At 35.3% G+C, this 24,013-nt stretch overlaps 1 protein-coding gene across 1 annotated transcript in view; it reads right to left on the bottom strand.

Annotated features, from left to right (window-relative positions):
- SYNE1 (spectrin repeat containing, nuclear envelope 1) overlaps positions 1-24,013 on the bottom strand; it is a 243,482-nt gene that overhangs the window by 185,043 nt on the left and 34,426 nt on the right. The window contains exons 14-30 of the mRNA XM_010000000.1: positions 20,831-20,927; positions 19,170-19,372; positions 16,371-16,535; positions 14,651-14,803; positions 14,243-14,386; positions 13,743-13,916; positions 12,402-12,560; positions 10,830-10,994; positions 10,094-10,228; positions 9,066-9,224; positions 8,613-8,821; positions 7,748-7,856; positions 6,329-6,493; positions 4,429-4,596; positions 2,696-2,872; positions 1,310-1,450; positions 158-318 (exon numbers count right to left, since the gene is read on the bottom strand). Coding sequence (XP_009998302.1) covers positions 158-318; positions 1,310-1,450; positions 2,696-2,872; positions 4,429-4,596; positions 6,329-6,493; positions 7,748-7,856; positions 8,613-8,821; positions 9,066-9,224; positions 10,094-10,228; positions 10,830-10,994; positions 12,402-12,560; positions 13,743-13,916; positions 14,243-14,386; positions 14,651-14,803; positions 16,371-16,535; positions 19,170-19,372; positions 20,831-20,927 — 2,684 coding nt within the window. The remainder of the gene's footprint in view (positions 1-157; positions 319-1,309; positions 1,451-2,695; positions 2,873-4,428; positions 4,597-6,328; positions 6,494-7,747; positions 7,857-8,612; positions 8,822-9,065; positions 9,225-10,093; positions 10,229-10,829; positions 10,995-12,401; positions 12,561-13,742; positions 13,917-14,242; positions 14,387-14,650; positions 14,804-16,370; positions 16,536-19,169; positions 19,373-20,830; positions 20,928-24,013) is intronic.

Here is a 24,013-nt window from a genome sequence, read left to right as displayed (position 1 = left end):
CTCTTTCGACATATTTGCTACTATAACCTGGTTAATCTTCCATGTCAATCTGTAAATGACGGAGTTAATAGACAACACAAAATGCTGACAAGGTATTCTAGACATCTGATACAATCTTATAGTGGAGAATAAATATTAGGACTTGTTAAGAACATACTCTTCTTCAAGAGTAACTTCCACTTTTTTCACTTGTTCTTGGATTGATTTTGCCTGCTGTTGAAGGGACTGCTTGTTCTTTGAACCAAGCTGTATCTCAGAAGAATTCTTCACCAAATTCTCAGCCTGCACTGCCATTGCTTCAGTCTGTTTAGAAAGTTCCTGTAAGAATGCAAGACACATTATTACAATGACAAGGTTTTGTATATTTACAGAAAAAGTATTTTTCCTCAATGTGGTTAGAAAAAGTATCTGTGTCCTGTATGTATATTTTGAATGTGTAAATGCATAAAAGTAATCTCTTAAGAAAGTTTTCATGTTGCATTTAAGAAATGTTAATCTGATCAAACTAGCTTGAATAAAATCTAGTAAGGAAGATTGTATATCCAGAAGTTTTTAACTCAACCAATAAAAATGTATTCTATAGCTCTTAATGAAATTTATTTGTGAATTGTCACAGATTATACACATTTTAATGAAATTTGTAGATCCTATCCTTTACAGAGAGGATTTTGCAATATCCTGCAGTTCGTAATCTCACTTTATTTAATAACTATTTTCTGTCACAAACAGCAAACCCATACACCAGAACAATGGATGCTGAGCATAATTTATGTACAATTTATTGTCAGATTTGTCAAAGGGTAAAAACAGCATGAAAAGCATGGCACTTTGGAAACCCAATCACTACTGTAACTTCTGGATTAATACATAAAACAGACAGGGATAATTGTTACTGAGGGCAAGCATGTTATGGTTTACGTTCATAATTTAGAACTCTCTCCCTTTTCTCCTTGGGGTTAAAGAGTGCTAGGTGGCACAGTCCACATAACCTTGCCAATAAGCACACTACTGATATTGACGTGCCAGTGCTTGACACTGTGTAACTTTACTAGTATAGGTGATTACTGAGCATAAATTAGGAAGTCTTCAAAATCATGTTGTCTTCCATCTGTGAGCTTCAGATGGAGATTTTGAGTAATTCTTCACAATATTCTCATAAAATAACCATTTACCCCTAAGTTTACACAGCCTCTGATCTGTATACACACTTTGCATTAACATTAAGAGGGAAACAAGCAAAGATTGAAGTCAATACACTCACTGCATGTTAACAAGGTATCTTAGTTCCTGCATTTAACACAGTGAATACCTTTGTCTGATCCAGTTCTGAGCAGAGGCTCTCTAAACTGCTAAAGTTTAAGATTCGTTCAAGTGCAGAACTTGCTTGACTGAGATACTTCACTACTGTTTCTTTGTCCCTTTCAAACTGCTCCCATTTATTTACTGTGACCTACAAAAAACAAACAAACAAACCCAAAACAGGAACATAAAGACAAAAAGATCAAATGAGAGAAAAAACCAATTTAATTAAAAATTACTAAAGAAAGAAAAAAGAGAAAGACTTGACATAAAAAATATCCTCATAATTCTACAGATGATACTGTTTTGAACCCAACAGAGGAATTTTTTTCCATGAATTTTCACTGTTTCATAGTGTGTTGTGTAAAAAAGCACTGTTCTCCAAGGTGTGAGCAATACTTAAATCTTATATTTGAATGTCTTATAAGAAGTCTGAATTACATGCCTATGCTTATGGTGACAGGTAATCGAAAATACATAGGAATAAATTTGTTATTTTCTGATAATATAAAACTTCGATTAACATAATGCATTTAATTACCAGTCACAAAAATTATGAGAGTATAAAGAGGTGTTGTTTTTTTTTTACTTTGAAGCAAGGCCTGAATTTATACATTGGATTATGCTTTATACATGGGATTCATCAGAAAAAAAGTTTCAATAGTAAATTCTTATATTAAGATGACATTTGAGCTCTACCAATCATGTTTTTCCATCTTGTGTTTTATCATGGAAAATAGTTTTGATTACTTTAAACATCTGTTTGAAATAGTGGACAGCTGGATTAATATTCCGCTTAAATAAATGAAAAGGTCAAATCAGATGTAAGCGCAAGAAGCTACAAATTCTAAGCCCAGTTCAGTCAGTGATTACTTATACAACTTGGTGCATCCATTTGATTTCTGTGATTTTTTTCTTTCTTCTTTAATATTAGGATGACAGCATGTATTTCACACAGTAGTTGTGAGGATTATATTAGCACAACATCAGGTGTTATTAAGCTAATATCCAGCCTAAAGACTCTCAATTAAAGGACAATATCATCTTTAGTAACCAGGGGAAACAGCCCATCTAAAAATTAATTAACAGATAAATTATTTAAAATATCTATTATTACTAAATATTTGGGACTTTTAAACTCTTCTTCCCCTGCACCCCAGAGGAAAGAAAGAAAGAAAAAAAAAGCTATTTCTTTATTAAGATGTATCCAGCAGTTTAAAGAAGTTTTCAGAGGTACTGACCATGAAAACCCAAAGCATCAAGATTCACAGGTGAGAAAGTGAGATCAAACTGTTTACATTAAAAAAAACTGGGTTTTTTTACTAAGTTGAAAAAAAACCCTAACAACAAACAAGAAGAAAGCACAGGACTTTATTTCTACTTGAAGAGGACCCACCTGCAGTTGCTCTTCACGTTTCTCCATAGTCTGCTGCATGTTCTCCAATGTTCCTTCCAACTTCTGTATATCCTCCTGCATTGTGCTGGGCAGTCCACCTTCAATCTGCAACTGTTTAGCTTGGGAAATCTGCTGTTGCACATCTTGCCTCTTTGCACGGAGTCTCCTTGTCCTTTGCTAAAAAGATTCATTCAGTAGAAATTATTAGATATTTAGCTCCTTCTGGGAAACTGGCACAATGAAACCACTTTTTGCTTTGCAGAGGTATGTAATGAGGATGACAGACAATGGAATAAACTGTAGTAAGTACTGAGATTCTCATGTGCTCATCAAGTATATGCCTTGGTTTTCAAGATGCGTATGCAGCTTTTATGGTGTACAAAGGGAAGCAAAGGAGTGACAGTAAGGCCATTTATTCAAAACAATATTTTAGAGAGCAGAAGCTCCAACAGTTGAGGAATTGCAGCAGTAACCACAGGTGCATGTACTCCTCATGACTGCCTGGAAGCATCTAGGTCTGCTCTGCACTCTTTGAGAGACAAGTTAGAGCCTCAGACTGAGCAAAGCAACATACCAGCTTTCATTAGAGAGCAGCAGGGGGATGTCCAAGTTGAATAATTCTTTCTTTGATGCATTTTGCTTTCTACCATCAGAAACTCCTATGACTACCTCCCCTCACCTTTCCTAACGTGCATGCCTGATCCATTGCCAGTGTGCTAAGTAAGTTCACAGCTTCCTGCTCAGTTCTACTCTGGGAATCCTAACGTCTTTGTCAAAGTCAGATTTTAACATAGTAAGTGTCCATACCAACAGAAAAAGAAGAGTCTGAGAACTCAAGGAGAAGTTAACTATTCCTACTACTCCTCCTGTGACAGACAGGAATGTAGAGTACTGAAAGAACAAATATGAGCCTTAACACATACAATAGCATTTACATATACCAAAGACTTTAGATAAGACAGAGGTAAGACACAGTAGTGTCTGGTCAGACAAGATCTCTGACCATACAGAGAGAGATGTTAATATAAAACCTTTACCCAAACATTGTCAGTTAATTGTTCTTATGACCTTCGAGCAGACATCAAAGTTTATTTCCCATATTTGGCCTTAAAACTCATGACTTTTGCTGTATGCAACTAATATGATTTATTATTACTGTAGACTGTAGATATTTTGAGCTATTACCAGTGCATAAAAAACCTCCTGTTCTACAGACTGGAGGTCAATCTGTCACTGCACTAGCTACCTACAGGAGGATTTGAGTCTGGAGGCACATCTTCCCTCCAGCACTTAGAGCTGGGGTCACATCAAAGCTGCTGAAGCAAAAAAAAATATTCCAAAACCAGGATCAGGGCAAACTTAACATGATCAAATCTGACACAAAAACTTAAAAAAGGTAAAAAGAGAGAGACTACATATTTGCAGAGTGCACTTAGCCAAAATTTCAAGTAGATGAGGCCTATTTTTCAGGTCTTCTGTGCCAAAAAACCCCATGTGAAATAAAAGGCAATTTAATATAAGTTGAAAAATAAAGTCATACTTGGGCACTAACATTTAAAAAATAATTAATACTTTTATAAGAAGTCAATACTAGGCCATATGAGACCATTTTCTTTTTAACTCTTTCAATAAGGAGTTATGCTAATGGGCATTAAAAAAATGTAGTAATTACATACATTCTACCTTAATAAAAAAATAAAAAAATAGGATATGGATACGAGTAATTGCCCTACCTGATGATGAAGTAGTAGTTGCTGAGCTTGTAATAAACTTTCTGTATCCAGGATCTTTTCAGCCTCTGCTTGGGCTTCTTTGGAGTTGTTCATTAAGTCTTCAATTGCACTTTTAACTTCTTCTTTGTACTGTACACAGTCTCCAACAGTGCCTAATGTCTTTTCAATCTACAATTGCAAATAACTTTTAGTATTTCATATTGAAAGACACATCCACTTTTTCAAGGGCACATTTATATTTGGAATATGTTTTTTTTCAAAAAACATAGTAAATTGTCTGCATTCAAACAATTTTTGTCTCCAGTATTCTTAACAGACCTGTTTCACTTTACATTGAAAGGCTGGCTGTAGAATTAAAATGTGACTGAGGAGAGCTTTGTCCTTTTTTAGAAATATTCTCTGTTCCACTGCCATATGGTAAATAGCTTTTTGTGACATCCACTTATAACTGTGATAACTACAAAGATACATGCTGCCCTCAGCCTTGCAAGGTGACCCAGATCTTGAGACACCTGTGCTACTCAACTCACAAAAATCTTGCTGCCTTTTGGACTTTCTAGAGCAATGCTCTGGTGCTCTGGTTAAACTATTTTATAACATTTTTGAAAGTTGGCATGATTCAGCTAACTACTTGTAGCTGATTATTAGCACACACTCTGTTCCTCAGACTCTCCCTGTGTTTTAAGGTTTTAATCAAAGCATTCTGGAACTAAGAAACTCCTTTTCCTATCATATAAATGTTTAGTCTTTACTTTCTGGAAAACATTGCTGAACTCTGGAAATACCCAGTATCAGTCCTTGTCTGAACAGTCTCATCCATCTCACTAACAAGAATTAAATTCAGCTGTAAAGAGTATTCAGAATGTAAAGAATCATCAGTCTCTTAATTACAGTATAAAGTGCCATTTAGGTTATGCCTTTAGATTAAAAACAAGTTTAGATTCTAGTTTTCTTATTTTTTTTCCTTCATCAACCTAAACTCCCCTTAGTTCTGACATTTGGAAGAAACAAAAGGCAAAGGTACTTTAATAAAAATTTTAAAAAAATTAAAAGAAGAAATCTTGATTTTTTTGCAATCACTTGGAAATCCAAACATTGTTTCCCCCAAATTTCCAAGTGTAGTTTTCACACCACAGAAGGTTAAAGAAGTCTTAGTAAATACATAGAATTTTTATACAATTGGAACACTTAGAAGGCCTCCATGAGAATGAACATTAACAATGGAATTCAAACCTCAACTCTTTCTCTTTCCTGAACTCTTTCTTTCAAATGGATCTGTTCTACCTTCTAAGTATAAGATATTCTGTTTCTTCTGATTTTTTTTTTACTGTGAAATCTGTGAAGTTGTAGGTCCCCTGAAGTCCCACAAACTCAAGGGTTGAGTGGATTCTAAGAGTTTTGGCTTCTCAGTTAGAAACTTCCCATTATTGTAATTCAGACTTCAGAGAACCAGCCTTTTCCTGCAAATTCAGTGAATGACAGACATCCTTAATGATTTGAAACTAACTCACAGTAGATACATAAATTAAGATTAAAGTGAAATTTTGTATCCATTAGCTGATGTACATCCTGGTTTTGCCAACGATGGCAAAGAGCTGATTTTAGAAAATTAACTTTTGCCTGTAAAAATAATGACATTTTGATTCCAGAAACATTTACTATGATGCTTTCCAATCCTGCAAAGGGGAAAAATCTGTTACACTAATTTCAGTATTTTGTTGCCTGCTACTCTGAAGGCTTTGCTACCCAGGGAGTAAGAGTTTTTCATTGCTGAATGCTTGAAGTTCAATTAAAAAAACCCAACAAAAACACAGGAGGAAATTTACGCTTATGAAGCCATGATTTATGTCATTTCATGTGACACTGTAAATGCAGAATTCTTGTGTTCCTCATACTATACCTCAGCCAGCAAATCTAGGAGTCCCTTGAAGTCACTGGAAAGTTTACAAAGCTCATCCTCTGTCTTTTTGGCCTCCAAATCAGGACATGCTGCAGTCAAAACAGCAAGTCGAGATTTCAGCCAGCCGTGATTTTCTCCTTGCTTGTTAATATGCTTCCTAATTTCCTATGGAAGAATCAAAATGTATTTTCTTCAAATAAAATATATTAATGAGTGACATTCATGGCATCAGTTCAGAAACTAGTAGTGTGAACATACTACCTTTATTCTTATCTTAAAACATTGGAAATGTAGTATTTTTCTATTTGTGTATCTCATTCTTTTCCAGTTGGCTAGATATCTGCATTGCCTCCACAGATTCTACTCCACTACTACTTACTAGATCATTCTTTAATCAGTAGCAGTAGAGTACTTTTTCTTTACAGCCTAACAGTGTAATGGATAAATAATAGATACCGTGTATAGATTTTCCACACATTGACCAAATTTCTTAGTTACCAGTTAGCTTTTAAATGCTGACTTTCCCAAACATACAATGTCACGTGATATAAAGCTTTGTGTATTTTTTCTCTATGTAAATAGCTCTTCCCCCTCACCCCTATTTTCAACCACTAATTCATTCATAGCTTTGTGCCAGTGCTGGTAAGAAGCTGCCAGCAGTGAAACTGCATGAATAAATCAGACTTTCTGGAGCAGGAGCACCCATTAAGCTAAAGATTTATCTGCTTTATCAAGGTCATCCTTACTATGTCTCTATGTACAGTTAACCTCATAACCTGCTCATGGCTTTTACAAGAACTCCTACAGTATCCTACATTCTTATTTTTTGGTCCTAGTATGTGAAACAACAACAACAAAATAAATAAAAAATTGTCAAGCTAGGTCCCAAGTGACAGTATATTATTGCCTAAAACTAATTTAGCCAAATTACTCAATCTTCAACTATTCTACCATTCTATTACCAGCTACCAATGCGAAAGCAAATGGGTCCCCTGTTATACTGTCATAGAAGAGAATTATTTATTTTTTAATAGAAGATTCTCTTAAATGTAAGACAGTAACTTGATTGTTCAAAAAAACCTGAGTCCCAAAATTTTGGGTTTTGTTTACACAACACATTTAATTATGCATGCAGCAGGATGACGGGCAAGTATTTATTCCATCTGCTTCTGTATTTTCATTGCTCTGAAAATACAGGCAAAGGGACCTGCCATTCTCTAAATTATTAAAAGTAGGAAATTCTGCCACACTTTCTTGCATGTGGAATGTTCTCCTGGAAATGGTTTTAAGAACACCAGGAATCAGCAGAGCTGCTACGGTATCCGCAGCAAAACAGTTGCATTGTTTCAGAATACAGTTTTATCCAGAGTCCCAGTAGCAATGGCAGTAGCTTTGTTAGAATATAAGCCAAGGGCTCACCCCTATGGATGCTTTACATTGCTTGTATTTGGCAGTATCATTGAGACTTTCCTTTATCTTCTTTAGCTCTCTTTCTGTTGACAAAATCCAATTTTCCAATTCAGAAAATCTGAAACAAAACATGACAAAATGCAAAGCAAGGAAAACAGTTGGGCAAAAATTGCCACCACCAGATGGTAACCTCTTAAATTTGAGCAAAAAATTACAAAATGCTCCCAAAACCCCACTATAATTCTACTTGAAGCCATCAACTCTATTGTGTCCAGTTCTGGAGCCCCCAACACAAGAAGGACATTGGGCTTCTGGAATGAGTCCAGAGGAGGGTCACAAAAATTATGAGGGCTAGAGCACCTCTCCTATGAAGGCAGGCTGAGAGAGCTGGAGTTGTTCAGCTTGGAAAAGAGAAGGCTCTGGGGAGACCTCCTTGTGGCCTTCCAGTAACTGAAGGGGATGTACAGAAAAGCTGGGGAGGGATCTTTTACAAGGGCTTATAGTGAGAGGACAAGGGGTAAATGGATTAAAACTTGAAGAGGGGAGATTCAGATCAGACACTGCAAGGAAATTTTTTAGTGTGAGGGTGATGAGACACTGGAACAGGTTGCCCAGAGAAGCTATGGAAGCCCCATCCGTGGAAGTGTTCAAGGCCAGGCTGGATGGGGCTTTGAGCAACCTGGTCTAGTGGGAGATCTCCACACTTATGGCAGGGGGTTGGTCCTGGTGATCCTTAAGGTCCCTTCCAACCCAAACCATTCTATGATTCTATGAACACAATATCATTCTTCATGTAGTACTGATCTATCATGGCATATAGAAGAGTGACCACACATAAGGCTCTAGAAGACCCAGCTAGCAATTGAACTGACACCTGTTCTTGTAGCCCTTCCAGGTGTCCGAATGCTCTGTGAGCTTTACATATGTGCTGTCTATCTGGAATTTGAGTTCCTTCAGGATTCGTTGGCTGCTTTCCAAAGTAGCTCTCACTGGATCAGTAACTGGCAGTTTTTGGCAAAGTTCCCCCATTCGTTGTAGCCTTTTCTCACACAGATGGTATGGTCCTTTGTCACCAAAGAACAACTAATGGGAGACAAAGCAGAAGAATTGATAAAAAACAAAAAATGGCAGAAATCAAAATGCACATCTATGCATTTGTTATAAAGTGTACTAAGCTCAAATAAAATGTTTTGTTAAAGACCCCAAGGATTGATCTAGTTTAGTTGTGCACAGAACATTTGGTCGCTTAAGATTTGGTCTGGCCTGTTTATTATCAAGATTGAAATGTATTTCTGCAAATGCCCACAGTGTGGCTTATAATTCATACCATGTGTTCCTCAATCATCCTTTCATTGCCTTCTCTTGACAACACCTTGTTCTGTCGAGCTAGTTCAGCTTTGCACTCCTCCACTGTGACCAGGAACTTGCTTTTCTGTGCTTCTATCTTCAAGTGGATTAAGTGATATGGGGCTTCTGTTTGGAGATCCTACACACCCACAGAAGCAATGACCAAGCACAGAGATAAAACACCTCTCATTACTTTAGTGCAAAAGAATTTTAAAAAGTGCTAATATAGAAAGTAAAGCATATATATGCATGAACAGATTTCTCCATTTTAATTTAAGTAAATAAAGCAACTCTCTCACCAATATCTCTTAGATGTATCATAAAGTCATAAGTTTTTGTGGACCAGAATATGTATGCAGAAGGCCCATTACAGAGCCATCCTAATTCTTGGCAAGATATGCCAAGTATTTCCTGCATAAAATAATAAAGCAAACAATCATAGGAAAGCTATATTCAGAACTGCTTCCAGCAGTTCCTGTTTGGGTGCTAGTGAAAAATCACACATCCATCACTCCAGCTTTAGCCTCCAACATACTGCAGCAGGCAAAAAATTCCATAGCTTAAGAGCAATTTTTTCAGTTGTTAGAACTTGTGGCAGAATAAGCAGTTTAAACTTGTAGCCTTATCACTTACAAATTTGTTTTATTAAGGTTGAAAAAGTAGCTGCAATCATTCAACAATGGCATGAATTAAGAAAATATGGCACTTATTCTCAGAAATTGTTCTTAACACAGGTATCATTATTGCTGCACGTAGGGGGAGAAATTAAAGTTTTGTAATTAATTTCTCACATTTTTTGACTTCTGATCACTTTACTTAACAGAACTTTTTCAAGAGAGTATATGTAGGTGTAATTGTACCAAATATTGTAAAATACATTCCCCCCATATTTTAGAGGAAGCCAAATAATACATCCTTTTAAAAATTATTTTTCAAAATATAGGTTATGCAGAAACATTCCAAAGTTAAGACCTAAAATTTCCAGAGACATCATTCACTCTCACTAACCTTCCACTGCCTATGGAGTTTTCTCACAGCTTCCTGTAGGTTGTGTTGCTCTTGTTCTGGGAGTATGTCAGTAAGTTCATCACATGCTTTCAGAAAGGAATTTAGGACTCTCTGATCCAACTGATTAAAGAATTCCTAAATTTGAGGTGGAAAGTAAGAAGGTGAGAAGATGAAGCTGGTTATTGGTATGGGAATTGCTGACATGAAGCTCCCTAACATACTTTGTAAGTTTCAAGGTTACTTCTGCTGCACTGAACAGCTGAAGTGTAAACTAAAGGCAGAACTATATCTAGCTATTTAAAGTCCAGCAAATTAATTTATTCTCAGCTGGTTCACTAAGATGATATTTTAAGACGAAAATATTTTAAAGCTACATGCATAATTAGTAGTTATAATACAGATCTTATTCTGGAAAAACAAAACAAAACAAACAAAAAAGCAGCGGTTGCTTGAAACTGGCAAAATGTAGTGTTCTCACTCCCAGTATTTCTACTTGGCAAAGTCAACCCTAAGTTCCAAGCATTTTTCTCCCTTCACCTTCTGGTTGCTTACATTTATCAAAAAGAGGGATGATCTTGTTTCCTTTTTGTTTTTCAATCTCAACATTAGTTTGACCAGACCCGTACAATTTGTGTATATGAAAGATAGCCACATCAGTTTTAAAATTAAGTAGTCTTTTCAATTGTATGTCATGCACTCTTAGATTTCTATGAGGAAGATCAAAGAATTTACTCACGCTATGCTTCCTGAGAAGTTCTTCAGGATTTCCTTTTTCTTTTAAGCAACAATTGGCAAACTGTATTACTTTCTCCAGTTCTGCTCTAGACTCCTCAAATTTCTTCATCAATCGGCTATTTGCTTCTATGTTCTTTCTCCAGTCATCAGCTTTCCTGGCCATATTCTGAGTTATAAGCAGAGAAAATGAGCTGGCACTTTCTCACTGATTTTTATTTGCTCTCTTTTACCATCATCTTGCAAAAACTGCGTATGATTTGTGTAACTCTTTTAAATACATGCTGTCCACAAGTGCTTCACCCTTTCATGCTCCCATTTTTCCCAATTTCTAACACTTACAGTAAGGTTCATGCCATTGTTCTTCATTCAAATAAAAATGAGTAGCTCTCTGCACCAAGGTAATGCCAACACTAACCATACAGTTTACCATCCTCACTGATCACAAACTGTAGTGTAAGGAATTTTGAAGATTTTACCCAGTGAGTTAGTAAAATCTGTTGTTTTCAACTTAGACATCTTTCTAAGCCTTTTCCAAGTTTCCTGATACAATTTTGTGTATAGTAACAGAATCATAGAGTCATGTATTCTTTACATGAGAAAATGTCAGTTTCCAGATCTATAAATATTTTAACTGTGGGTATGTCACATTCTGTATGGCCGTACCATGTTTTTTAAGTTTATTTTCTAAGCAAAATGAGGTAAATAACTATCCATCTTCATAGAAGCAGAATCATTAATTCTCAACATGTTAAATTTAATAAGCTACAACTGTATCTGCTTCTGTTATTATAAGCTAAACTTAAACAATAATTTCTAAATTGTAAATACAATACAAACCTTGAAATTCACTTCCTAGAGACAGGTCTTTACTGATAAGTGATTTTCTGCAGCTTAGATAGCTTTACACTGAACAATATGAGCCTGAAAAAAATCTAATAGAAACCAAAATCTGGAGATCTGGCTCCAAGACAATGGTGAATTTCATACAGCACTAGGGCTAGACTGGGGCTGAATAGCCCCCAGAATACTAGTGTGGCTAATAACAACATAGACCTCTACAGCTAATTGGGCTAAGCACACATCTTTATATTAACAAATGCAAATATGTATTTGCAACTTTTTATATTCAAAATCCACTGCATTTTCTGAGGAAATACAAAGCCCAGCAATAGTAGCTTTTGCAGAAGTTTTTATCTTCCATGTTTTGTCTGACAGGGGATGTGTGGCAATATAGGAGCAAAAAATTAGCCAGGAGAAACAAAAACCAGTGCAGTCCTAATATGTGGATTTCAGGCTCCTCATTTCAAAGGAGCCTGAGATGTGTGAAAGTTCTCCTTAAATTCTGGGTTCCTCTGAGGCAGGCTCACTTCTGAATTGCCACGGAGAGCTTGCCAGTCAGTCCCCTGACCATGTATTACCTAACACAGACAAAAACTTAGCTAATAACTTGACATCAGAGAGGAGAGCTCTCTATGACAGTACCTACAGAGTTACAAAATGGAGATATGGTAGGATGGATCTGCTGCATATGAACAAACTTTCCAAAATATGCACCAAGATGTGACATAATTACCTGAAAAGTAATCTGAACTTGTGTAACTTTCTTCTGAAATGTCGACTGATGAAAATGCTGTAACGCTTCACTCGAAGTCACACGCTGCAGGATACTCTGACTATTTCTCTCAATCAGGGACAAATCTTTCTTGCAGTTTTCTTGATAAGCTACCAAATCCTGAAAGAAAAAAAAACCACATATATCCACCCTGGCCAGGAACAAAGGAGAAAAAAGTTCGGCAAAATAACAGGAAGATATTTTTTGGCAATAAGAGCAAAAGGGACAAGCTCAAAGCACCATGATACACAGACTACACAAAATGTTATACAGAGTAACACAGACCACACAACTTCCTCCTTGTGTGCAGAGTCCTGTACCCAAATACAGTTTTAGCTATCTATAACCAAAAAAAAAAAAAGACACAGATATGTACCCCAGCCTTTTGGTTAGTATGAGAGAATGTAGGTCAATATATTATTCTGTGACTTCATTTTTACGGGATGTCTATATTTATGGTATAATTGTAAGCAGGCAGCGGTGAGAACAACAGACGTAAGAATGGCAATTTTCAGTAGTAGGTTGAGAAATTAACGTTTCTTGCCTTTCAGCAAATCAACCCGTCATGTCAGCTATTGGAATTCAGATTTCATTACATGACATTAAGTAATGAGAATTATACTTAAAAAAAAGAAAGAAAAAAGAAAGAGATAGAATAAAACATGCATGAAGATGCAGAAGCTGAAAAAAAAAAAAAGTTTAAAATAAACTTGTAGTGAGTAAACTGTCCTGCTAACTGAAGGAACACTGTATTCCTCAGCACATATGTCTACTCTCTGATTAGCAGAAACAAGCACCATCCACATAACTGAAGAGATTTTTGTTCTTTTGTTGGCAATTAACTGCAGAAGAAACATGTCTTTTTATTGTAACATTCCGGGGCAGATTAACCTTTAGAAGCAGAGCAAAGGAGCTGCTCCTTAGCTCTTAGGAGCTGCTCCTTAGCCTGCAGGTTGGACACGACTGATACCTCAGTCCAATTTCCACTAGATAATTAACAAAAACTATAACAAAAAGCAAAGAAACAAAATAATCCCCCCCCAAAACAAAACAAAAAAACCACAAAAAAACCCAAAACAAGTCTTATATTTGCTTCTTGGTTTGAAAATCATGAGCACTAGGAGGGAACACAAATGTATATATTTTTATGTTTATGCCTGGCTGACTTTAGGACAGGCTATGTTTGTTGTCTGAATATGAAGAAATATTTGCTCAGCTTACCGAGTTGCAATCCAAATTTCTAGAAAGCTAATTGTAAATACTCAGAGGCAGCAGATTGTTGTGAATGTTTTTAAGACTTACTTGGGCTTTTTGTTTAAGAACACTTGTAGGTTGTGTTTCAGGATCCATGACAGAAATTATTTCGTTGACTTTTTCAAGAGATTCATAAAAATGTGTGATTTGTTTCTCCAGTTCTTCCAGTGGAGGCAGCAGATTCTGGCATTCATACAGCAGGGCACAGGAATATTCCTTAACCTTTTGGCCATTTCAAAGAAAAATAATTATTAAAAAAACATGTACATTCATTAAATAGCTTCCTTTGCATGTGGATTTATATAATGATACTTGCCTCTTTTAAGATAGATCAATCCTGATCCTGTATTACTTCTTAAGAAAATATTGTAACATTCAGGGATGGTAGACTTAATGTCTAAAAGAAGTAATATTTTCTACAGTTTGAATTAATCTATTCTTACTATAACTATATATTTGCTCAAACACATATCTGAGTATGTAGGGGAGCTTACTATTTATTAGTTCAACAGTCAACAACCTATGTAGCAGAAAAAATATTCTGCAACCTTGTTCAGCTGCTCTTTGATCCTTGTCAAAGTTCCAAGAATTTCATTCACTTCCTCTTGGGAAACTTCTTTTGTAACAAGTTGTGCAGTTCTTGTAACCACTTTATACTGAGCTTCCATCGCGGGCAATTTCTGCTTAATATTCTGAAAAAAAAAGTTTCAAAAACTATTTCAACAACAGCATTTATGCTGATAAAAGATACACGTCCCAATCATAAATTGTTTTAATTGCTAATTTTAGTAAACATCAGATTATATTTCAAATAAATGAAAACTGAGCCAAAGGGTATTAGTCAACTCACCTCAGAGTGATTTGAAACTGCACATAAATAAATACTTAGTGGGACAGTATTTAATCAGTTACAAGTTCCTCTTGGAGAAAGAAAGGAATGGAAGGAAGACACTTACTTCTAAATCTTGTACAAACATTTTGACATCAAGGAAGGACACTTCTACAGGAACTGAAAATTTCCCATTGCTTCCATCAATAAAAGCTGTCAAATGGGCAACACCATCCAGGTATTCCTGCTTCATTTTCTCCAGTTCATCTGCTCGAGCATACTAAGAAAATGTAAAGTAGAAAAAAAATAGATTAAAAAATTTAAAGAACAAAATAATAATGATCCCAAATGAGATATCTGGCAATTAAGTTATTACTTCAGAGAATTCAGTGCAATTGCTTGCTGGAAAAACTATATTCAACAAAATAAAATATAATGTAAACAGTCTTCTCAATTAGTTAGACACTAATCATCGGCATCAGCTTCAATAGTGCTGATATTAAAAAAAAAAAAAAAAGTCACACAAGAGGGTCAAACATTTTTAAGGTTTGGATCATTTAGACACCAATTTTGAAAATTCGGCAGAGAATAGAACATGAAAAGCCTAGAAAAGCCGAAGGATAATGGCAATTTCAATAAAAAAATTGGTAGCTGGAGGAAGGGGAATCACAGGTGATTCAAAGTGGAAAGAGCTGTATGACAGAAATGGTGAAAAGCCAGGGAGAAAAACTGTATAGCCAGAACATGAAAGAAGCTGCAAATGTAGAGGAAGAGACATTTACATCCTTGGCATTTCTGTTTCCACAGTGAATCACCCTAAATATAATCAGCAAATAAAGATCGAGAACATCCTAGTCAACAGTTTGGAAAAGTTACAATAAAAAGGGGCAATCTTAAAATGGTTTGGGTTTTGGTTTTGGATTTTTTTCCAAATTATTTTACTGCAATGGAAATAATCGTGGCAGTAAAGAACTTAAAGAATTTTATATTCAGCATCTTCAAATGGGCAACTACTACTTAAAATCACTGGAAGGAGAAAATACCATTAGATGCACACTGGCTATAGCGAAGGGATTTGCGAATGTGTTTATGAGGTGTGAAATAATTCTGTGTAATTTAGCTCCTATCTTCTCTTAGTTTTCTTTAAAGAGTAGAGGTGTCCCTGCTCATAGCAGGGAGATTGGAACCTGATGATCTTAAGGCCCCTTGCAACCTTAACCATTCAATGATTGTATGACAGAAAAAAAATTCTTCCAGTCAGTTGAGTCTCTTCCGTGAGATAAAGGGTAATTTTTTTCTTTTACTATCAGTGCCTCATTGTGCACAATAGAAATAATGTCTGACCAATTTGGGGAAACATTTAGTTAATTAACCTGCATTGTACTTGCTTCTACTTGCAGTAAAATAATTGAATGTAACTTTCATTAGATAGTAGTAAAATACTAAGAGTAGTTAAATATTCACTAAGAACATTTTCACTGTTCAGTTTGACAGAGCTTTTACAATAACAACGGCTGGTTAAATCAATAATTTTCTTCTACTTTGAAGAACAGTAGAGAATATGCATAAACAATATTAGCCATAAAGACCAAAAAGAAAAACTACAGCTTATACTAGTTCAAAATGTCAAAAAAATAAAAGTGAAACACCATATAGCCAAGAAGATAAACAAAGAAAACCCCCCAATAAAATAAACTCTTTTCAGGTATTCATTTCTAATTTAAATAATAATGAACAGTTAGGTACTTTAGCATATTGTTCTATTGTCCTGCTTGTGGGGAAAATCTGTCTTGATTGAGTGGAAATGACAAATTAACTCTAAAAGTAACAACAGCAAAACCACATACCTGTTTCACTTGCATAAACAATTCTCTCCATCTTCCATTTAGTAACAGAAGCTGCTGTTTAAGGTCTCTGGAAATGGTCTCATCACACGTTTCAATCAGAAAATTACCAGCATCATTCATGGCTGTGTGCTGTTGGATCCAATGAGGTAAGTGCCGGAAGAAATCCTGAAGAAGAGAATGAAAACACCTTTCCAAAACTTTTTCAATTAGTCTGTATCTTAAATCATAAAACTCAAATAATTAGTCTCTGAAGCTCTTCATAGCAGACATGGCAAAATAAAATTTTAATAGACGTGAATACAGCCTCAGGAATTAAAAATGATGACTCCAGTGAGTAATTTCACTTAAACTTGTGGAACTGCTCCTTAAGAGAAAGGTCCATAACTGAAAACACTTGTAGGTCTCATCTAATTTTTGTCTTGCCTTGAAACAGTGTAGGCTGATCGTAACCCGGGCCATACACAGACAGTAGAATGATTCTTCACCTAGTGTGAATACTATACTGCTTTCCATAGTATGGCATCCCAGAAGACCTGAGAAGATTGGTTCTTCATCGTGGCTTCCTCATATCTCAGAGTAGGTGAGTAGGGAGGGGAAAAGGATGGTTGTCACTGATGTTTTCCCTTTTTTCCATTAAGACTGCCTAAATAGCCCAGCCATAGTGCCAAATGCTTCTGTGAATCTTGTAGATGGGTACACACACATAAATTGGTAGAGAAGACAACTCCCTCCATTCCTTTTTGCTGTTCCAGAGGATGGACAATTGCTCCTAAGACAGGTATTTCCAGGAACTATGACTACAGAGGTATTAGTAAACAAAACAAAATAAACAAAGCCAAAGTGTCACTTTATTTTACAAAAACTGCAGTGGCACTTTCTGTCTTGAAATCATTTAGAGATAAGGCAAAGAAGAAAGCATCACAGCAAGGTAAGGAGCTACTATGGTCTTTGACTAGGATACAATACAACAGGTTTTAGTAATGCAGGTAAGGTTTGCAAATGAGCATAAATGAAATCTTTGTATCATAACCCTGATATGTTTGTTGTTTTACAGAACAAATATTTGGAAATGTTTAAAAGAATGTTTATGCCATATTCCAAGCAACAGTTATCATCTTTCACCTGGGATTTCAGATGCTTGTGCCGATGGCTCTATGACTATTAATTGTACAAAACAATATAAGTATTGCTTTTAGTTTTAATGATCAAATATTAAAACTTCTAATCAGATCTATCCTTGGAACTAAGTGAACATTATTGTTGTGGAGTGCTAGACCCAACAATAATATTAGGAGTAATTTCATAGAATCACAGAATCATTAAGGTTGGAAGGGACCTTAAAGACTGTCAACTTCTAATCCCCCTGCCATGAGCAGGGAACGCTACCACTCGATCAGGTTGCACAAAACCTCATCCAACCTGCCAGGACGAGGCATCAACAACCTCCCAGGGCAACTCATTCCAGTACCTCACCACCCTTATAGTGAAGAATTTCTCCCTAATATCTAACCTAAATCTCCCCTCTCAGTTTAAAACCATTACCCCTTGTCCTATCACTGTCTTCTTGGCAGGATTACATTTCCTCTCAATTTTCCCCTTCAACAGGTTTGAGCCAGTGTAATTTTAAGAAGAATTTAGCATTTTGGGAAGAATAATGCTTCCATGTCTAAGTTTGTCAACAAGGGTTTTTTAAACTTTTAATGTGTCAAAAAGGTAAGAAATACTTTTTAGATTTACATTAGGAATCCAAAGCAAGTATATACTGTATGGATATGATCTGATCTCTGCTTTGAAAACCTTCAAAAGTAAAGTTATAAAACTGAGCAGAGAAGTAAATATTTCTATTTTACTCATATATATGGAAATAAGATCATTTCATTTTAAACACTGCCAAGTTACTTGCATAAAATGTACACAAGGAACTAAGAAGAACCTGATCAGTTGAGGTCATCCTTCTTCCTCAGTAATAACAACTGTTGGTATCTATATCATGGCAGACTACTCAATCCTTTGTACAGGTTTATTTTTATTTTAGAACTGTATTATATTCTTTTACATCAATTTAAACCAAACTTTTATAAAAAACTATTCTGTTCTGTCATGTAATGCGAAATGCTTATTTCAGACTTAATTTCAGTTTGCCATCTGACAACCTATGAAAACCTTACTTTGGTTTTAAGAGGTTTCTAGCTGCTACATTAGGAGTCAGTGAAAACACAGCATCTGTTAAATGCAGTATTGTACCAGTAAATCTGGGTAATTATTGAAGTTTCACAAACATAAATTTTAGTGATTCAGTAGTCTAATACGATAACAGAAAAAAAAAATGAAAATAACGAAACTATGACTAAAGGTCCCCAGAGGAACAGTCTACAAAATTTCTAAAATTCCAGGGAAATGGATTAATTACTTACCCAACAAACCTAAGAACACATATTAATAAGGGGCAGCATATTGATATTGAGAGCTGTATTTGTCTTTAAGAGAGTCATGTACTATTCCTACCACTGAGCAATACTGCTGCACTATATTCATGTCAAAGATGCCTCTAACAAAGTTGACAGGTGACCTTCCTTCATTGTGTGTATATGTGCATGTCTGTACATTGAGCAAGGAGTATGTCTGTACAGGAGCAAACATTGAAACATCTGTGGTGAATGTAATCAGTATGCCAGAAACTGAAAAAAATCTCTCCCTCTTATAGGGCATTTTGTAAAATAACCTAAGCGCATGCAAAAACATATTCCATGTTCCATTTTATTTACAAAACAGCCAGATACATCTGCTATTAGCACATACCTTTTTAGACTGTTCAGGTTGATTTAGCATCTTTTCAGCATCTTCCAGCCAAACTTGTAAACCTGACACAGTGCTGCTATATCTGTCCCAATTAGCAATGACTTCTTCCAACATGCTTCTCACACTTCTCACCTCTACTGAGAGGTTCCTCCACTGTGCTGTTGTTTCACTCATGAATTTTGTCACATTCTCAATTTCTTCCACTGAGATAAAGAAAAGACTCTGATTATTTTGATTCATCTTTATTTCTGTAAAGCTTAATTAGCTGTTAGGGAATTACTGCGACTTTCAGTAGGCTTTTATATACGTATGCTCAGTTGACAGCGCAATATTAGTGTAAAATTAAGACTGAGAAATTAAATGTGAATTAAAGACCAAGGGAAGTACATAAGATTGGTGCTGTATTAAAAGTTACACAGCATATTCAGTGTTATGTTAATTTCCAATCTATAATAAAAGATACAAAAATGAGATATATAATGTACAAACACATATTATATCTTCATTGAAAAATACCGAATGAAATGCTGATCTTCCTTCTAAAGAGTTTAAAAACTAAATTGCTACTTATTTTTGCCATTTAATTTTTAGTATTTTGCTCATGACAATAAAAGAACAATTGTGTTTGTATTCCAGAAAGAAAAAACAGAGTTAAGGAAAAGGAACCAAGCAAATCCTGAGAATTCATAAAACAAGCAGAATACAGATAATCAAAAAAAATCTTTAGCTAAGGTGTCCCCTAATTTGTGCTGTTAATATAATTAGCTGCCCTTCAGAAGATAATTTGCTACCGGATTTTTTAAATACCATTGAATAAATCTATTCATTTCATTCAGTGTAAGAATACGTTTTTAAAAAGTTTACTCTTGAGAAAAAAAAAAGTCACTGTCTTTATGTTAAATTTCACAACAAAAAAGGATATCCATTTTCTCTCCACATCTGCTACCCACTTTAGAAGCTGCATCAATCCTCCGCTGACTTTACTGTGTTATCTCCTCAGCAGAGATTAAAGTGATCTCATGACTATAACAATCTAGGTCAAATATTGCCCTCATGCATTCTCACTGAACTCATCAGCGTTCAGGAATCACAGGAGGCAGCTACTGAATCCGTTACACATTTTCCTCATATATATATCCATATGTCAACTATCATTTGGGTCCCTTTATAGGTTTCACAGTTAATAAAGGATCTCCTGTAAATCAGGGATACTTTTGTACTACAACAATACTGGGACAAACTCTCTATTTGCCCTTTTCTAGTAAATGAAGACAAGCCAGGGAGTACTTTCAGGCATCAGTACATGATCTCCCTACTCCTAATTTGGTCTTTGGCACATTTCTGGCCCAAATCAACAACACTGAAACAACCCAGAAGTTAGCCTGGACGATTAACTTGTCTTATTAGGAAGTCTGAACATGACCACCCTCTTCTGGAGATTAAGGAATCTCTACAGCAGGAGGGCAGGCTGGTCCATAAGAGCTGGCTTCTTGCTGGGGAACCTGTGAAATTATTCCTAGAGGCTGATGACACTCAGGTGAGCTGCAGCTGCTGTACAGCTCTGATTGGGAGAAACAAATATTAGGAGATCTTTTTAGAGGATACTTATGTCTAAAGAGGTAAAAATGGTGTCCCCATGACAAAGAAACATTGGCATTTACCTGAGCCGTTTGCTTTGGTATACATTTCAGCTGCTCTTTTCAGGACCTGGTAAGTAACTTCATACTGCTCAAAGAACTTACTATTTTCAATAACAGCCTGAAAACAAACAAACAAACAAACAAACAAAATAAAACAGATTAAAGATAGATTTTAAGAATAAGCTTAATTTACATTAAATTAAACCAGTACAGTGATTATAACTTTTAACTGCGTTATCACTTCAGTAATGTTTTCATTATTATAAAATAATATAAATACTTCATCTTTTCAAATTAATAGTACAGCAGAATCTCCCTATAAATACAGTTTATTTACTTTGCATATGGAAGGATTATTTAATATGTTCTTAATCTGCTAGTTGCTGACTTGCTGAAACTCACCAGCATAGGATTCTTTTAATATGCAGAAACCAAGCAATTAAATTAAAAGTTATCTAATGGAAATGTTTTACATTAAAATGTAGGTGGAATCTTTGTAATAAGAGAAAATTTAATCCATCTAGATCACCACAAAAAAAATAAATCCAGTTAAACTTTAAAAAATGCTTCCATATCAAGCCTTAACTTGGCCTTCAGCTTCCCTTTGCCTCCTTTGTAAATGGTAAAAATAAGACTAAGGAAACACTGCACAAAGGGATGCTGCTTTTCTTTTGTCAGTAATTTTATATTTGTGGAATGTGTTACCGTGAGATGAATAATTTATCTGCAACTAAGTTATGGTTTTTTTTATAATTTCTGCCTGTTTATCCTTTATGGCAAATAACACAATCTTTTTTTGAATGCCTTTCAGAAATGTTACTTCAAGTGTGATATATAATTATGTCTCCATATTATGAAAGCATATTACATCTTGCAGTACTACTGTTAAAAAAGGGAGAAAAACTTTTTTTTTTGTTTTGTTTTTTTTTGTTTTTTTACAGGGCTTTTGTATTCCCTTACCTAGTTTAATTTATCTAGAGTTCTGGAAAGGTTTTATAACTTATAGTACCTCCCATGCCTCCTCAGATATAGATCTACAAAAATTAAGGCAAGTACTTATCACACATGTCTACACACTTGAAATGTCAGAAAAAATTCTACGTGTACTAGTGTGATTTTGATAAAACCAAGTTTCAAAGGAGGTCAAAGTTCAATGTACTTTGAAAAGGAGAATCAGATTTTGTGTATTTGTCAACCCACATTGTATAAACATGAAAAACAGTTTTATAAAATAATCTGCCAGCCAGTATATATATAAATATTTTCTATTTTTAAACCTTTTACTGTTGCCATGTTGAATCACCAGAGTTATCTAGAACATAATTAGAAATATGTTTACAACCAAATAAACTAGACATCAAGCACAATGATTTTTTTTTATTTACTGTACTGTGAAAAAAATATCAAGCATGTATAAAGTACATGCTTTTCCATAAATTATGTGACACACTCCTAATTTTCACTTTTGTCAGACCCATACACATAGACATTTTACCCTGAACCAAAAGCTGCAAGACTTCATATGAGAAAGTAAAAGACTGTATCACAGTACTTATATAATACTGATCTCAGGAGTCATTTGGAAATAATTTTAAAAATTGTAGACCCTTAGCTCATTAATATTGTCTCCCATCTGATAAGATCTCTTAAAGAAAATATGTAGCTTTTCCTAAATACACACAGCATTCAGTGCTAATAAGCAATGCCAGAACATAGTTCTGTGGGCTAAAATGCAGGGATAATTGTACCCAGTATCTCCATTACAGCTGAGACACTGGTACAGTATATTCTTTAGGTTGATGTTGTACAAATTATGCTCTCTTTGCCTCTGTTGTAGAATCATACAATGGTTTTATACGACAGACAACTGAAAAGAAGATGGGATAAAGTAAAAACCACCACTTTCATTTTTAAGCACAGTAGATAAATATTTTCCCGGCATATGTTCTTATCCAGATCCTAACTACACATGTAGAATGCTTACATTGCTCAGCCTACTTTGGCAGACAAGCAACATTTTTAGCTCCTACTAATATAGTCACTGACTATAAGTTACTTATTACAGGCTTCCTACATTAAGATTCCTAATTTACTGGAAGAATAACACTTGACTCTTGGTCCTAGAAAATTCTTCTCAGGTAAGCCAAAGCAAAGAAAGTCTTTTTTCCATTACTGGAGAGCTGGAAGGAGCTAGAAGTCAAGGCCATCAGGAATGGAACAACTCTGTTTATAATCTTGCTCCAATCTACTCATTTTAAAGTGATGTAGTTTCATAAATGATGGAAGGAAGCACCTTCCCCTAATGCCCATCACAGCATTAGTGGACTGAAGCACAAAAATAATTGAGGCAATTGCAAAAAAACCCAACACACATACAAATTCACCACTTGATGTTAATTTTAAAGAAAAAAATAATTAACTAATGTAGCATAATTGCTATGTATAATTGATAACGTAGCATAATTCTAAAAGTCCAGCTATCCACTTCCTCACTGTTTCCCTTGTCACCTTTTGCTAGTTTTTTTTGACAGTCTCACAGAGTATCCAAATGGGCTATAACTCCTAGCTATTGGATGTCACTCTAGCAAACTATGCTATCTTAAATAACCATCTGAATTTTGCCAAGTTTGTCTAAAACAAGGCTTAACTCCTGTTTTTTTATGTGTCCCTAACTGCTAAAATTTAAACATAGAAAGGGAGAAGTGTGAACAGGCTCTAATTGTCACTTTGTAGAAGAACTTGATTGAGTTTGAAGTTTGCTTCCAAAGCAATAAAAACTATCAGTCTGTTGGGTTCATCAGTAATTTCCTCTGCACCGTGTCCTGGCTCTGAATGGTTCTTTAGCTGTATTCCTTCCAATCGGAATGTTCCTGTCCAATTTTCCTCACATGGATTAGATAGAAGGGGAAAAATTATTTATCCCAGCCTTGTTTACCATTTTACTAGCCACTTGACACTGCAAGTGTGGATTTAACAAAACACAGAAGCATAGACTGAAAGGGAACATATCAGTGAGGAATAATAAATCAAATGAGTAAAAATAATCCAATAGCCTCTGTTTTTTAGCATGTTCTATGGATGATGAAGAGCTGGAGCAATCTCTTTCCGGAACAGAAATGAAGTAATGGATCTAATAAACTAATGCTGAGCAGGAGAAGTAAAAACATTTTTTTTTAATAACAAAATGATTCCCCTGTCAGTATA

The sequence above is a fragment of the Chaetura pelagica genome, unplaced genomic scaffold (assembly GCF_000747805.2).
Source record: "Chaetura pelagica isolate M959 unplaced genomic scaffold, ChaPel_1.0 scaffold135, whole genome shotgun sequence".
NCBI classification, from domain to species: domain Eukaryota; kingdom Metazoa; phylum Chordata; class Aves; order Apodiformes; family Apodidae; genus Chaetura; species Chaetura pelagica.
The sequence above is the reverse complement of the archived record's forward strand: the minus strand, read 5'-3'. Positions and strand labels throughout refer to the sequence as shown.